The sequence below is a fragment of the Amblyomma americanum genome, chromosome 1, assembly GCF_052857255.1.
Source record: "Amblyomma americanum isolate KBUSLIRL-KWMA chromosome 1, ASM5285725v1, whole genome shotgun sequence".
NCBI lineage: Eukaryota > Metazoa > Arthropoda > Arachnida > Ixodida > Ixodidae > Amblyomma > Amblyomma americanum.
Genome location: NC_135497.1, coordinates 237,980,972 through 237,996,168, shown reverse-complemented (window position 1 = coordinate 237,996,168; position 15,197 = coordinate 237,980,972). Strand labels below are relative to the sequence as shown.

The window sequence follows — 15,197 nt, the reverse complement described above, 5'->3', positions numbered from 1 at the left end:
CGGCGCAGACGGATAACGGCGGCAGCGAAAGATGAAAATCTAGAATGCTGAGTGGAAGATTTTATCTTTTATAACGCAATGTACCAGTATAAGAAAGGCAATACAGTCATCTGCATTCATTGCCTGGCAGCACAGCATGAAGCGTACTTCAGTCTGTGTGCGCGTTAGTGGGTGTTAGTAAATTCCGTTTAACGTCTTCTTAACGTGCGTGTGGCCAGTGTGCGAATGCGTGCTCTATAGGACGGCCAGAGTGACAGCAGGCAGGAGCTTCGTACCGTAGCTACACACGTGATCCTACACTTCCTAGGTGGAGGTAGTGTTCTCCCGCCAAGCCGTTTTCGTTGGACGACAAAAAAGAAGAGGGGACCTTCAGTGTGCCGCCATGGATGCTTTACGCGGCGTGTCTGATTGCTTCAAAGGCGCATTCATCGTGGAAACCGCTAGACCAATAGCGCCAGACGGGGCACCCGCGGCGCAGCCACCGCGTCTCGAGCGCAGAGACGATGGAGGACCTTCGGTGCTGCTCAATCCGCTTTGGAGGTGCGTCTTCAGTGTCGGGGTATTCGGCGTGTTCGGACTCGGCATCGCTGTCTTCGACATGTGGACGTGGCCTCAGCTGCTCCTCGTCTTCGAGTCTGAAGCACTGTGTTTGGGGCTGCTGTTCATGGTGGTCATGCTGCTCAACAACCTCGTGTTCCAAGACATCGCCGACTTGGCCTTCGACCGCACCGCTGGCAGCCAACCCAGTATTCTGAAAAGCCTGACCCGTATGCTGGCCGACACTGTCTCCAACGTCTTGATGCACATGTCATTCCTACTCCAGGCGCACCTCTTTGGCATGCTACCCGTTGGCAGCCTCACCATTTTCTTCCTGGTCCATCTCAGCCTTCTGTGCTCTCTAAATGCGTTTGACTACAAATGGCGCAGCCTAGGATGGGGGCTGGCCCAGAGGATCAGGTTCGTCGAGGACAACTGGATCTACTTTGTGGGCTTCGGGATGCCGCTGGCTTTCTTCACATGGCTGCCGTCCTCGTTCTTCCTCAGGGGTGTCATCTTCATATTCTCTTTTCCTTTTCTCATCGTGGCCGCGTACGCCACCACACGCCCCACCGGACCAGCTCGGTGAGTGGACACTCCTGGCGAAATGGCCAGTCTTGTGCATGCTGTCTGCAGTAACGTTCATTTCTTGTTTGTTTGCTACAGCTTATAGTGAACGAGAATATTCCACCTTAAGCGCGCCTTGTAGTCAGAGGGATGGCTCCCTCAAAGACAGGATACTACAAAATAGTTACACAACACTCAGCCTCGTTTCTCGTGCTTCAAAATTTTGCGATGTCTTATTTCGGCTGTTAGGAAAGCTAACGTACCACTGCATGCGAGCATTTGCATGAATGAGTTTCTCTTAGACTCGCACTTTTAATGCGTGCCACTATTTGAACAAATACGGTCCATCAGACCAGTGATTCTGCTGCCTGGTTTGCGCTGTCCGTGTAGACCGCACCCGAGCTGAAGCAATCGCTTAAGCTAAGTTTTCGCTCCCAGTACTGCTGGGCACTGCCATACTTCTGCCTTCTGCGTTCACGTCGCCTGAGCCAAACACTCGTTTCCATCGTGGGCTCGTGTCTTGAAAGGCGATACCTTATTGCTTGGCATCGTTTCATTACTTTCTGACGTTGCAGTTTCTCAATGTAAGCGTCAGTTGCAGCGCTCTGTATACGCTCTATGTGCGTGCGGACGCTCGCAGAAATGCACTCAGCATAGTACCTATTACCTATAGGGATATTAGCCTGTCTTACGACCGCTTTTTTTTTTCGAGAGCGCTCACAGCCGCTCTGTATGCATCAACAGTAAATGGCTTCTTCATTCGGGAACCAGGCATTTCACCCCTGGCCACCGAGACTGAACAGTGCTTCGCTTGTTATTCAGCCTGTACGAAGAAATATGCTCACCACTGCGGCGTCGGATTGGCCCGCTATTTATCCTCGCTGCCGTTTAGTGCACCTCTGAGATAAGCACGTGCAGTCGCGGACAGAATAAAATGAACCACGGCTCCGGTTAGGATGGGTGAATAGATGGATACGGCTGAACCCTTTAAATCGGGCGGTGGCTCGAGCCACCTAGCCATGACTTGTGAAATTTTACTCCTGTCTTGCTTTTAGCCACCAATCACATAACCTTCGCTTGGTTACTTCTACCCGCTTAAAATCTACTTTCCCTTCACTGTCCTTAAACCCCAATGCCTTGGATAAATCCCTTGGTTAAAAGCGCCGGTCACCGCCATCTAGTGGAAAAGCTACCTGGTGTCGAGGCCTTTGTATGAGCATGCGCGCCCTATCTAACTCGCAGCCTCGCCAAACTGATCGTTTCTGCTCGTTACGATCTATATAGCGTGAGATGACGCCGCGGATGGTGCGCTGTCGGAATGGCTTGCCACGCGCAATTGTTCTTCCGCGTCCAGCTCTTGCCGCAGCTGACTACTGCTGCGTTGGTGCCGTCGCCGGCCGCATTCATTATTTGCACCGCGTGAAGACAATCCCGCATAGACGGCGGCCGAATGGTGTGGCGTGACCCCTGGTAGGTTCGGAATTCGCGGTTAGCGATGGGTCGCGACAATGACGACGCGCGATCCACTGTTCATACTAGCCGCATGGTGGCTTACGCTGCAGGGTTTTTAAGCTGTAGACTTTCTTTCTTGCGTCTGTTTTCTATGCGCTCTTTTTTTTTCCTGGAACGTGGAGTGCTGGACGCCGCGCAAACCATACGTCAGGCTTGAAGGTGTACCACCGACAGCTAGAAATTATCCGGCTTTCCTAACAATACCTCCCTTGCCGTCGCCGTGAAGCTTTTTGGTGGGTTGCGAGTGCGACATGCAAGCGTGGCAGGAGCCGTTAGAGGGCTCTTAAATATTATTTCTCTGTGCTCAACCCTTTGTGCACTCCTCTAGTTGCGCTTGTGCCCTGCGCCGTCGCTTAGGAGGGCGGGCAAGTGATCAACGGAGAAAGTGCGCTCGTTGGCGATTGTTTCTTCGCAGTAGAAGAAAATCGTCTCGAATTGCTAACCAGCAACACTTTCTTCTCATGCTGCGTACTCAGTAACCGACAAAGTTTCCTTCTGCTGCCTAAAAGTGTGCTACGTAGATAGACAATGTCGATTCGTCAATAAAAACTTCTTATTTTCGATCCTCCACTCAGCCACCTTTCTTGCTTATTCCAGCCTTGTTCTTCTTTGATTCTGTGCGTCGGGGCTTCTGGACAGCGATGTGGTTTTTCAGTGCAGCTTGTTGAAGCCTCCTCTGAATGGTTTTGCGTGACACATGCAGGGAGAGCGCCTCTCTGGTGTCTCCTGCAGAAAGAAGAGGGTCTGCCACAGCCGCCGCAACTATCATTTTTCGTCGCCCTGTACGCCGTGCATCCCCGAGTCTGGCTTCGTCTCGGTCCGCTCTAGTTATGCCACTTACTTCGGTTCTTGTACTTCCTGTACTCCTACAGATTTCCCTCTGCCTTACACCTTCGATGCAAAAACGCGTGATTAATCTCCGTTCCTCAAGAGGCACTCGAGCCGGGATACCAGGTCAATTTTAAATTCGTTGTTCTCGTTTCTTTGTTTCTCGCAGGCAAGCAGGCGGCTTGCGATGTAGTAGTCGCGTTATGTGAAAAGCATATCTCATCATGCCTGAACGAAGTTCGGCCCAGAACGATGGTCGTTCCGACTACTGGCTCGAGACAAGTGAGCGCTCTGTACCGCTGCCTTCATGCTCATTTCCTGTGAAGGATGCGACAAGTTTGTCTGCGCCGGCTCCGCTGCCGTCTGCTCTTCCCTGCGCCCTGCGAGCCGCCGGTCAACGCGAAGCGACCGGATTCGAGCACCAGTCCCGTGGCGTGTGGGACTGGAGGCTTTCTTCATTTCTGTTCACTGTCATTATTTCTTTCACCTCGCTTATCTGCACGCTGCAGTGCAGAGAGCGGAGAACGATCTGGGCGGCAAGCAATTCCGACAGCGCATCAGCAGCGGCGGGTACATACAGCAGCGTCACCTTGCGCTAGTTGCTACGATGAAAGAGCGCACAAAGCGAAAGTGAGCGATTTAGATAGGCTGCGAGCTAAGAGGGCGCACATGGTCACGCAGACGTCTTGACACCAGGCAGCGTTTCCACTAAATGGCGCTGACCCCCCCTTTTTTTTTTAAACCGGAGCCGTGGTCCATATTATTCTGTCCCTGACTGTACAACAAAATACAGCGTATAGAAATATTCTTTGTGCTATAGCTTCCTGTCTTCGGGCTTCATTTTATTTCCTACTATTTCCTGACATTTTTTTCCTTCATTTTCTTGCACTTTTTCGCAGTCCTCTCCAGCCTTTATCGACCCGAGAGACTGCGAACAACGTGGTTGCAGAAATTTAAGATGCCCCGCTCGCAGTGTCACGCATGCTGTAACGCATGATATTGCGAACCGTGCATCGTGCCGTGGTCGCAGCAGTTTGCGATTGCGGGATTTCACTCATATTTTCACTGCTCTTTGCCCTCCAACGTGGCGCCTATAGTGACGTGAGTGCAGTGGTCTATGTGATGGCGGAGCCTGTGCACCATTACGCCAATGATGCAAATCTCGCACGGCACTGCTTGTAACCGAGCACTGCCTCTTATTCTTTCAGGTTCACGCTGCCATTGTTCACTCCTTTCATTTGGCTCTCCAACTGCATCAACCAGCGTCTGACGGAAGAGGTCTTTGCCTGAAACAACCGACAGGTCTCTAAATTCACATGTTTTTAGCAAATAAAATGCATTTTATTCATCTCATCTGTGGAGACTTGTCCTGTCAGAGTATCCCGCGCTGGGCGACGACGCAGAAGTTGCCCATCACACATTTCTCACAACACACAAGTCGCATAGAGACGCAATTTTAGGGAGCCTTCATGAGCTTTCTTATTTTTAGGTTGGGCCTATCTTTGACAATCTTGCCGCTAGCAGCCGCTAGATTAGTTGCGGCTATTCAGCCCATGATAGCCACTCGGTCATGCACCACGCTGAGCGACCGGCGGCTGCTACATATCGCGGGGTGCCGTTTCCTTTCTAACCTACCTACTTGCTCTATAGGGTGGGCCCCGTCCATTTGTTGGCTCGGCTGCTGGCGGCTCCAGGTCGCTGCATGCATCTCGCGTTATTTTTCACGAATACCGCGAGAAATACGAGCGGCGAAGCTTTGTCGTTCGGCGTGTGCCTTCTGCGCTGTGTGATGTCAAGGGAAACCGCTGGCCGCGCCTTCGCATCGCATATATGTTACTTCCCTGCATCGTCGCCTGGGCCGCCGCCAACTTTGCGCTCGCCAAGCTTATTTCTCGCCATTACGAATATCGGGCAGCATGCGCATCAGAAAGGTGATTCATCCATGTTCACGCCGTGTGTTTTCTTTTTGCCTTGCCCGATGTCAGGTGAGGAAACATCGGCATGTGCCGGTGTCACTGTATTGCTTTCGTTTGCAGGTCTCGAAGTTGCTGCTGCAGATGAGCAATTGCGACCTGTTTCAGGCGTTCCGAAACACCAACGGCCATTCACAGTAAGGGGCAGGTTGTGACCGTTACGTTTTGTTAAGGCGTTTAATATCAGTTGCTGGGCGAGTTGGTATTTCATGCTTTCATTGACACAGCGCAAAGACGGACAAGAGGAGTTTCGGCGCTTTGTGGTGTCCCCCCTCCTGTCCGTGTTCGTCTTTGTGCTGTGTCAATGAAAGCATTGCTAAGGTGTGCCCCAGTTTCAGGGCATAAAAATTTGTTTGGTTTCCGAGCAGACTGCAGTGTGCGTGTCACTCGCCGTGGTGGCTCAGTGGCTTTGGCATTCAGCTGCTGATCCCAAGGTCACTGGTTCGGTACCGACCGCGGCAGGCGTATCTCTATGGAGGCGAAATACAGAAACGTCCGCTGCTGTGCGATGTCAGCGCACGTTAAAGAACCCCAGGTGGCTTAAATTATTCTGGAACCCTCCACTAAGGCACCTCTCATAGCCGATGTGTCTCTTCGGGATGCTAAACAGTACAATTTACAAAGGGTTAGTCAGCTGGGCTAGTTGGTTGTTTGCATCATTATGGAACATGGTACCTGCGCTGGTACCTTGTTCCATAATGATACAATTTACAATTCGATACCTAGGATTGTTTTTAGTAACCGTGGTAAGATGGTGCGTTCCTTTTTGGTTCTTTGCATGCTTTCCCCCGTTAACTTAAACTTAAAACAACGGAGAAAAGCATGCAAAATTTCATTGAGAAGGATACAAGAAGTACTTGGTTCCATCCATGTGTTGACATCAGCCGCTGTTGCCGGCGGGATGGCAGGGTGAAATTATTTCTAGTCGTGTGGATGGTATTCCGATATCGAGCGAAACAGGACCAAAGTTATCCCTGTATAAACGCTTTCCTAGCTGTTTATCTAGCCTTAAGGAGTAATTAATCGGTAAACCTTATCGAGCATACAGACTACATAAGGACACATTTTGGTGTCCGTAAAACTTTACCGCTAAACTGACCAGCTTTTTGCAGTCGTGGTCATATGTTTAGGGTGTCGTGTACCTTGCTGTTTTGCGTACATGAAGGGCGCTTGCAGAACACCATTAATCGGTGATTACAGGACACAAAACCTCAGGGCATATGAAATATCGGCAACGTTAAGACTGTTGGACGTGTTGGTAGTACATAGTTAGAAATAATGACAGCAGCTCAAAAAAAAAAAACACAACGGACTGAGAGTAGAAAAGGACGAGCGCTGAACTTCCAACAACTTTTTTTGCGAAGGATTCACAAAAAAAATCGCTAACGGGTTAGCATTGACAAACACAAAATATTGCGCGAAAGAACTTTCTGCAGGTAGGCACCACCGCCGTCATTCTGCAGATATTTGACAGCTTGTGAAGCGCAAAGAACGCGACTTTCATGTCGTAACGCTATGCACCTTTTTCAGATTGTGCGATAACGTGTGAACGTAAGGTATCGCAGCTACCTTCGGCGTACGCTGTGTGCGGGCTTCACACGTTTGCGGTTTTATGTGCATCTTTTTGAGAAGGCCCTCTGCCACCGAAATGAGGAGACGCTGAGGATATCCGGTGCACAGCATTTTTTTTTTTTTGGCTTGTCGGTCGAAAGCATATGGGATACAGGGCGGGCAAGATTTACCGAGAGCGTTTTTTAGGCACAACTTGGCAATAGCCATTGAAAGACGAAAGTGACTTGTTGGCGCGCAATTCATAGCCCCAGCAGACACCCAGCACGCTTAAAACGAAACCGGAAATCTAAGTCTATTTTGGTGATTGACAGGGAGTTCGTACGTTAGGTCAAGGGGGCTCATCATATTTTTAAGCACAGCCAGTACCTTTCTGCTTTCACATTCAATGGCCCGCGCTCCACAATTTAAAACTACTAAAAAGTCATCCACAAAGCGAAAGGCTCTAAGAACATTCTTGTCCATGAGAGAGGCGTAAACGAAACGATCGAAATGAGCAAGTAGTATGTCACCAAGGGTGGGGGCAATGCAGGACCCAGTGCATACACCCTGCTTTTGCAAGTGTGCTGTCCCGTCAAACTGGATGTAGGACCGTAAAATAAAGGGTTAAAAGTTCTAAAAAAACTGCTGGAACCCCAGCTGTGTTTTCGAAAGCAATGAAACTATATTTGTGGATAGAAGGCTCAACGCATTCAAGAATGAGTTTATAGGGTACAGAATAAAGGAATTTTAATGTAGATTGAGAAAGCCTGTCAGCTGTTGTCAGTATTACTGTTAAAGATTCTAAATCCTTGTTAGAGCTGCTCACGATTAAAAGGTCGCCCACAGATAAGACCTTAAGGTTACGCTGCAAGAAGAGTGCTGCCATGTTCCAAATTCAACCTTCTCCTCTGAGGGGCAAGGTTTGCTTTATACTCATGAATTTGCAAAGAACAACTACATCTAGTTTTCAGACCTCAAATTTATACTTCCTCGATGCCCACGTTTGCTGGTCGTATAGCCTAAGGTCGAAAAAAAAAGTTTACTGCCTTTCAAGAGTGCTCACTGCACGCTAGTGAAACGTGTCATCATCATATCTAGCTGTATCTCTGTCCTATAGAAGTCATGTGCCAACACTACGTCATCCAGTTTTCAATGTCAAGTTGAGCGCCTTCTTTCTGCTGGCTTCCCCCATAACCTAATTCTCAGCACTTGCGAAAGCGTGCTACAAAGGCTAAAACTTAGGGTAAAAAAGAACAACGCTCGGAATACAAGCCACCATTTGTCATGCTGTATTTTCATTGTCTTTCCCACAACATTAAGAAGGTTGCTGAAAGGCATGGGATCTGCGTCGTTTTTTTCGGCGCCCTGCAAACTGAATAAAGTGTGTCTTTTACTGACCAGAAGAAAAAAGAACCACCCGAGCAAGTTCACCAAATGCATTTTCGAAGTTATGTATGAAATACCTCCCTTGTGCGGACGGTCTTACATAGGATAAACTTGCCGTTGTTTTAATTAACGTGTTCTGGAGCACTGGCGATCCCTACGCACCGGCACGGGCAGTAATCTACCCCAGCACTGTAAGAACTGCGACAGCACAAAATGTCCTTATCTACAGAAAGCAAAATTCCTTGCTAAGGCAAAAACAAAAACAGAAAGAAAGGTGATCAAGACTTACTTGATCTCATAAAGGGGTGACAACTGTGTCAGCTCGCCTTTGTTATCTCTATCAAGGAAAGAGATCGAATTCTTAGATGGGTACATCCGGGCTTTTCATCGGTCCTAATCACACGAGCCCATTTGATACTGTCTTGGCACTGCACACAATGTTTTTGGGTGAGTACCTATCTTTGTCATGTTTGTCATATAGCCTTTACAAGCGCCCTGTTTTCACAAAATGAAGTCAGTTGGTAGTTCTGCGCTTTGTGTTCGCGTCTTTGTGCCTCTTCTTGTCCCGTCGTCTTCGCGCAGATTTTTTGGCTTTCACTATCAACGAACTAGCCGAACATTATGCCTTGCTTCCAAATTCAGAGACAATGGTCCTTAGTGACACAACATCCTTACGCGTTTTCGCGCTTACCGAACGCCGTCACAAGTTCAGAAAGGTTTAACCTGTCACACAGATTATTTGCGCAGGTCTTCAGCTTACTCAGAGATACCTTTGAATGTTAAATGAACACAGCTGAGATCGCATCCCTCACTTTCGATCTAAATATTTCGCTAGGTAAAACAGCGAAACTACCCTCTTTGTCAGTCGGGTGAACGCGAAAGAGATTGGTCGCATAGAAAAGATGCCACATGTGTCTAACAGGTATACCGGATTCCGAATTCTTGCAACGGTTAAGGACGTAACCCCTTCCGAAACACACGTCCCTCATAACCTTAGTCTCTTTGGGACGTTAAACCCCCATAAACTAAACCAAACCTTCCGAAGCACATCTCCGCCGAGGCGTGACCAGACATCTGACGAACGGAAAAAAGCTGTTCTGGCCCTGACTCCTTGCGTGGCACGGCAAACTTTCTATCCCCAGGGGAAAGGACGTGGCTTACGTCGGCTGGCAAAGCTACATCATCTATGATATGTGCGCGTTGCATTGCGACCCTAGCGTGCCCGGTGCAGACGAGGCCCTCAGTTTTCCCAGCACTTTTCGCCAGAGGAACTCCGCTGTTTAATCGGCAAGGACGTGGAAGGCCCGCAGCTCACGTTGGTGCTTGGATATGTGGGCCCTGCTGCAGACCTTTACAGACCTTGGCGTGTCCATTCAGGCCTCAAGATGTTGACGACCCGTATTCACCGTCAACGGATGGTGGAAGCCCATTGAACAACACGTTGACTTCTTTAGGGAGTCGCTTGGTACGGAGACGGAAAGTGCCTGAGCACGGCACACTGTGAGAGCAATGCGCGCGGGGCGCGCAGACTACGTGGCGAGAAGGAGTCCTTTGTTGTACTAGTAATGAACTTGATTAACGCTGCGAAGTCGGCGTGTTGGCTTAGAAATAATGACAGCAGCGCAAAAAGGGGGACAACACAAGGACCAAATTATTCCCGGCGCACAAGAAAGAGATGTATGTGTAACCAAATAGCACACCAGTTCGTCCTAAACACAAGGACAGGAGCTGAACTTCCAACAACTTTTACTATGAACGATTCACAAGTATACACTACATGCTGTCCGAGCCAGGGGTAATCGTCCTTGTTTCTCTCGGCTTAGTCCTCGTGTTACTGCGCAAAGTTTTTTCAGTATGCATGTAATCGTCTGCGCGTGCGCAAATATGCGAGCTCTATCTCAGAGGGCGATGGCGGCCATGCTGACGCAGCCCTCCCCAAGTCTAGAAATCCGTTCAGATTCTAAGGTTTCCTGTACGACACGAGTTTTGCTCCTTCTCAGGAGCAATCACCTCTGCCCGAACTCAAATAAGACGAATGGACGTTGTCTTTTCGCCCAAAGCTGTCTCTGGAACACCCTACATAGTCAAATGTCGATGCTGCAGGAAATCGCGAGAACACACTCGCGGCTGAGCACAGTCAGCGTGAGAAGCGGACGCCACCTTGGGCGCCATGCTTACGCGATCGCTCCGTGTTGACATGTTTCGTGCGAAGTTTAAAAATACTATATCCTCACGCGACTGACGAAACAAACGATTTCGAGACTGAAGTGGAGTCTTTTTGCAATACACCGAATGATGTTACCTGTCCAGAAGCGGCTCGGATAGCTCAGTATGGAGAATTTTGAGCCACCGTTCACAATGAACAATTAATTTAATAGGTGCGATACTAAGCAAATAGCTAAGCAATCACAAATTGCTGTAAGAACAACCAACGCCGATATGAAGCTCCTAGATTAATGCTCAAGCTGCACACTCAGGACGACGCGGAAGGCAACCTTTCATCGCGCTCAATCTAGGCTTTCTTCGGGAAGGGCTCGTCGGAAAACAACACTCTCACGCCCGTCTGGATGCTGTTGGTCCATAACGGAACACAACAACCGGTCATGCTTGCTTTATGTCAATGCGTGCACGCGCCGCAGTATGTGGCATCGTGATCAGTTCAACGTAAGACCCGGCCGGCACAGCTATGTGCGTTGTAGGAGCATTATGACCTGCCGTCCCTTTTCTCATTGACCTGTCTTCACATGATTTCAAGGCGCGGGTACCGTAGAATGAGGACGGTAGTGCCAATAAACGCGAGCGGTGGTTGTGTGCGGTTAGCGCGACGGGTGCAGCTTACGACGACGATGCGCGGTATGCGGACGAGCGAAACAAAATGATGACAGTAGGTGATATAATAATAATTGGTTTTGGGGGAAAGGAAATGGCGCAGTATCTGTCTCTTATATCGTTGGACACCTGAACCGCGCCGTAAGGGAAGGGATAAAGGGGGGAGTGAAAGAAGAAAGGAAGAGAGAAGTGCCGTAGTGGAGGGCTCCGGAATAATTTCGACCACCTGGGGATCTTTAGCGTGCACTGACATCGCACAGCACACCGGCGCCTTAGCGTTTTTCCTCCATTAAAACGCAGCCGCCGCGGTCGGGTTCGAGCCCGGGAACTCCGGATCAGTAGTCGAGCGCCCTAACCACTGAGCCACCGCGGCGGGTCACAGTAGGTGATGGCAACGTGGGTTTTTGGCGGGGAACTACCAGGCGGTAGCCAGACACTCGCTAGGCTGGCATCCGCCCTAAAACCGGTACGCGTGAAGGCTCCCTAAATCCGTCCTATCAGGAGCCCACCCGTTGCGAACGTTATGGTCACGACATCATCAGCATCGGCGGCGCCAATGAGAAGATGGTCTCATTACAGCGGAAGCTTTACTAGGCTATGTCGACAAGGTCGTGTCCGCAAAACGTGTCCGCAGCAGTTGTGAGGAACTTAGAAGAGGTAGCGCCAAACGAATGGTTGTAATCAAAAGAGCATGATGTGAGAATGATGCGCAAAAAATATATGTCGATAGAGTGATTAGGCAATTAATTAGAGCCAAAAATGTCCAAAAAGTGGGCGGAGCCAGGGCAACGTGTGGCGCCAAATTTGAAAACCAAGCGTGGCGCCAAGTTTGAAAATTCAAAATGCGCAATTGGTGGAACTTGATTAAATAAGACATTGCGAGACTGACCAAAAGCATAGAAAAGCATGCCGCTGATCTGTGCGAAAGGAACTGGGAGGAGATGTGTGATGAACTTGGATCTAATATGAGTCTATCCAAAACCTGGGCCATTCTCAGGTATATGATTAATCCAACCAAATCCAAGAGGGAGGCCAGGCTAAATCAAACCAAAATCAAGCATAACTTTAAAGGGAGTAATGAGGAACTACTAGGTAAGATTCGTAAAACTATATGTCAAGACCCAGGCTCTCCACTACCAGAATATGAGGGCGGGGAAAATAGAAGCATTGATTCTTCGTTCGAGGTTGCAGAGGTGTGGGCAGCGTTACAAGACCTGAAAAAGAAATCGGCTCCAGGTCCTGACGGCGTCACCAACACCACTCTGAAGAACTTGGATGATAATTTTATCTCCTTTCTAACTGAGCTAATGAGCAAGATTTGGGACGGGGAGGACTTACCGGAGGAATGGAAAGTCTCTAAATTATTACTTATCCCTAAACCAGGCAAAAGTCTTGATCTAGGCAACATGCGACCCATCTCTCTGGCGTCTTGCTTGGGCAAGCTCATGGAAAAGGGGGTGCAGACAAGAGTCTCGCGCTACATGGAGAGCGAGGGATTCTGGCCTGTTCAAATGGTAGGTTATAGACCGCGTATTATCGCACAGGACGTTATGTTAGGCTTAAACATGATATACTTGATGATCCCGACGGAACTAAAGGGGGCAGGGCAATCTTGGGGCTGGATCTTACAAAAGCCTTCGATAATGAGCATAGAGCGGTTCTTGAAGGCCTCAGTGAGGCCGGAGTAGGCATCAAGTGCTTTAACTATGTCAAAAAATCCTTAAGCAATCGAAAGACCACTATAAGCTTTGTAGGGCTCTCCTCAAAGCAGATTGGGCTCGGCAATAAGGGGACCCCTCAAGGTTCAGTCCTATCTCCAATGCTCTTCAATTTTGCCATAAGAGGACTGTCCCACAGGCTAAATAAAATTGAGGGGCTAAAGCACAGCATTTATGCCGATGATATAACCATTTGGACAGCAGGGGGAACGAACGCTGACATCTTATACCGGCTACAGGCAGCGGCAGAGGTAGTTGAAAACTGCTCTGGAGAGAGGGCTTTCCTGCTCCCCTCAAAAATCTAAGATCTTCTCGCTTAATACCAAAGACCAGATGAGGAAAGAGACTCGCTTCCCTCACCTATACGGCCCGATAGAGGTTGTCGTTGGGGGTAGGTTAGTACCTAGGATTGACACTATATGAGTCCTAGGATACATTCTCCAGACGAACGGACGTAACACAACCACTATCAAGAAGCTTAAAACCTATGTCGTCCAAGTTATAGGTATCTTTAGGCTGATATCCCTCAGAAACAAAGGCCTGCGAGAGCAATGTCTCCTGAGATTAGTACAAGCATTCATAGTGAGTAGGATTGCATGCGTGACTCCATTTCTGAATCTTAGTCAGAAAGAGGAGGAGAAAATAGACAAGTTAATACGAAATGCATACAAAAGAGCCCTCGGCATCCCACCTAACTCCTCAACGGAGAAACTGCTTAGTATGGGAGTCCACAATACCTGTGCGGAGATCACCAGCGCAGTAAGAGAAGCGCAAATTTGGAGGCTTAGCTCCTCAATAGCAGGCAGGCATATCCTCATGAGGATTCATAGCGCACAGAATACACAGGACACAACACAAGCGCTTACTTCCACTGAATGGTCTTTATTTGGCGCTGACAGTCTTATAAAGGTCAGGTATTGCGCAGGTACAAACAACTAACAATGATTATCTTGTCAAGGTCATGATGTGTCAAGGAAAGCCGAAAACCAAAACAATAAAAACATTAAAGAATATAAAAAATAAAAAATAAAAAACAACAAAAAAACCTACCAAACAGTGCACAAGTTTCACACTTTCGCCCTCTGCCTTGCACCTAAGAAAGCTAAGTCTTTCATTGATAAAAACACCGAAGGATCACTGATACAATTTCCCAGTCCCTCTTTTTCCATCTCTGCCGCTTCAATTATTTCCCTCGTTTTTTGATTGCTATTTTTTCCTAATACTGAACACTCCTTGAAGTTAGGCGTGCACTTGTGACTACGGCAGTGACGGGCCAGATTACCTGGTCCCTGATCTCTAACACTTCTGTGGTGCTCGCCGAGTCGCTTGTTCAGGCACCGGCCTGTCTGCCCGATATACAACTTGCCACATGAAAGTGGCAACCTGTATATAACGCTATCGGCACAAGTTACAAATGGGTTCTGATGCCTTACAGAGCAGGCCTTCTTATCCTGCTTGTCTGGACATGTGTTCTTACACATGCGGGACAGTTTTTCTGGGGCTGACATGCAAATTTTTACACCAATTCTCTCCCCAGTCTTTTTGAGGCCGTGGGAAATCCTGTGAATATAAGGTATTACTTCAATTTTGCGGGTACCTTCTTCTTTATCTGTCAACGTTGTGTTTTTCTTTTGTCTGCGCATGCTTTCTGCTACTGCTACTACAAGGTACCTCGGGTAACCCGCTTCCTGAAGGCGATGAACCTGATTATTGAAACTTGTTGTCATTAGGCAGGTGCACGACTCATTGACTGCATTGGACAGGCATGTTTTTACTACTCCTCTCTTGACTAACTTCGTATGGGCGGAGGTAAACGGTAAGAGAGACTTATTCCCTCTAGGCTCATACATCCAGCAAACCCGACTCACAGAAACTAATTTTAAATCAAGGAAACGGATCATTCCTTCAACAGGAAGCTCGTGAGTAATGGACAGTGGCTCAAGACACTTCGCGAAGGTAGATATAGTGCTTTCTGCTACCTGCTACCTTGTATATCGGGCAGACAGGCCGGTGCCTGAACAAGCGACTCGGCGAGCACCACAGAAGTGTAAGACATCAGGGACCAGGTAATCTGGCCCGTCACTGCCGTAGTCACAAGTGCACGCCTAACTTCAAGGAGTGTTCAGTATTAGGAAAAAATAGCAATCAAAAAACGAGGGAAATAATTGAAGCGGCAGAGATGGAAAAAGAGGGACTGGGAAATTGTATCAGTGATCCTTCGGTGTTTTTATCAATGAAAGACTTAGCTTTCTTAGGTGCAAGGCAGAGGGCGAAAGTGTGAAACTTGTGCACTGTT

The 15,197-nt window shown here is 48.5% G+C and overlaps 1 protein-coding gene across 1 annotated transcript; it reads left to right on the top strand.

Moving 5' to 3' along the window:
* The first annotated feature begins 372 nt into the window (after positions 1–372).
* Positions 373–4,797, top strand: LOC144095859 (etoposide-induced protein 2.4-like). Its single transcript, XM_077629361.1, has 2 exons — positions 373–1,122; positions 4,653–4,797. Exons 1-2 carry the CDS (start codon positions 383–385, stop codon positions 4,732–4,734), a joined length of 822 nt encoding a protein of 273 aa, XP_077485487.1. The 5' UTR covers positions 373–382; the 3' UTR covers positions 4,735–4,797.
* Positions 4,798–15,197: the final 10,400 nt, after the last annotated feature.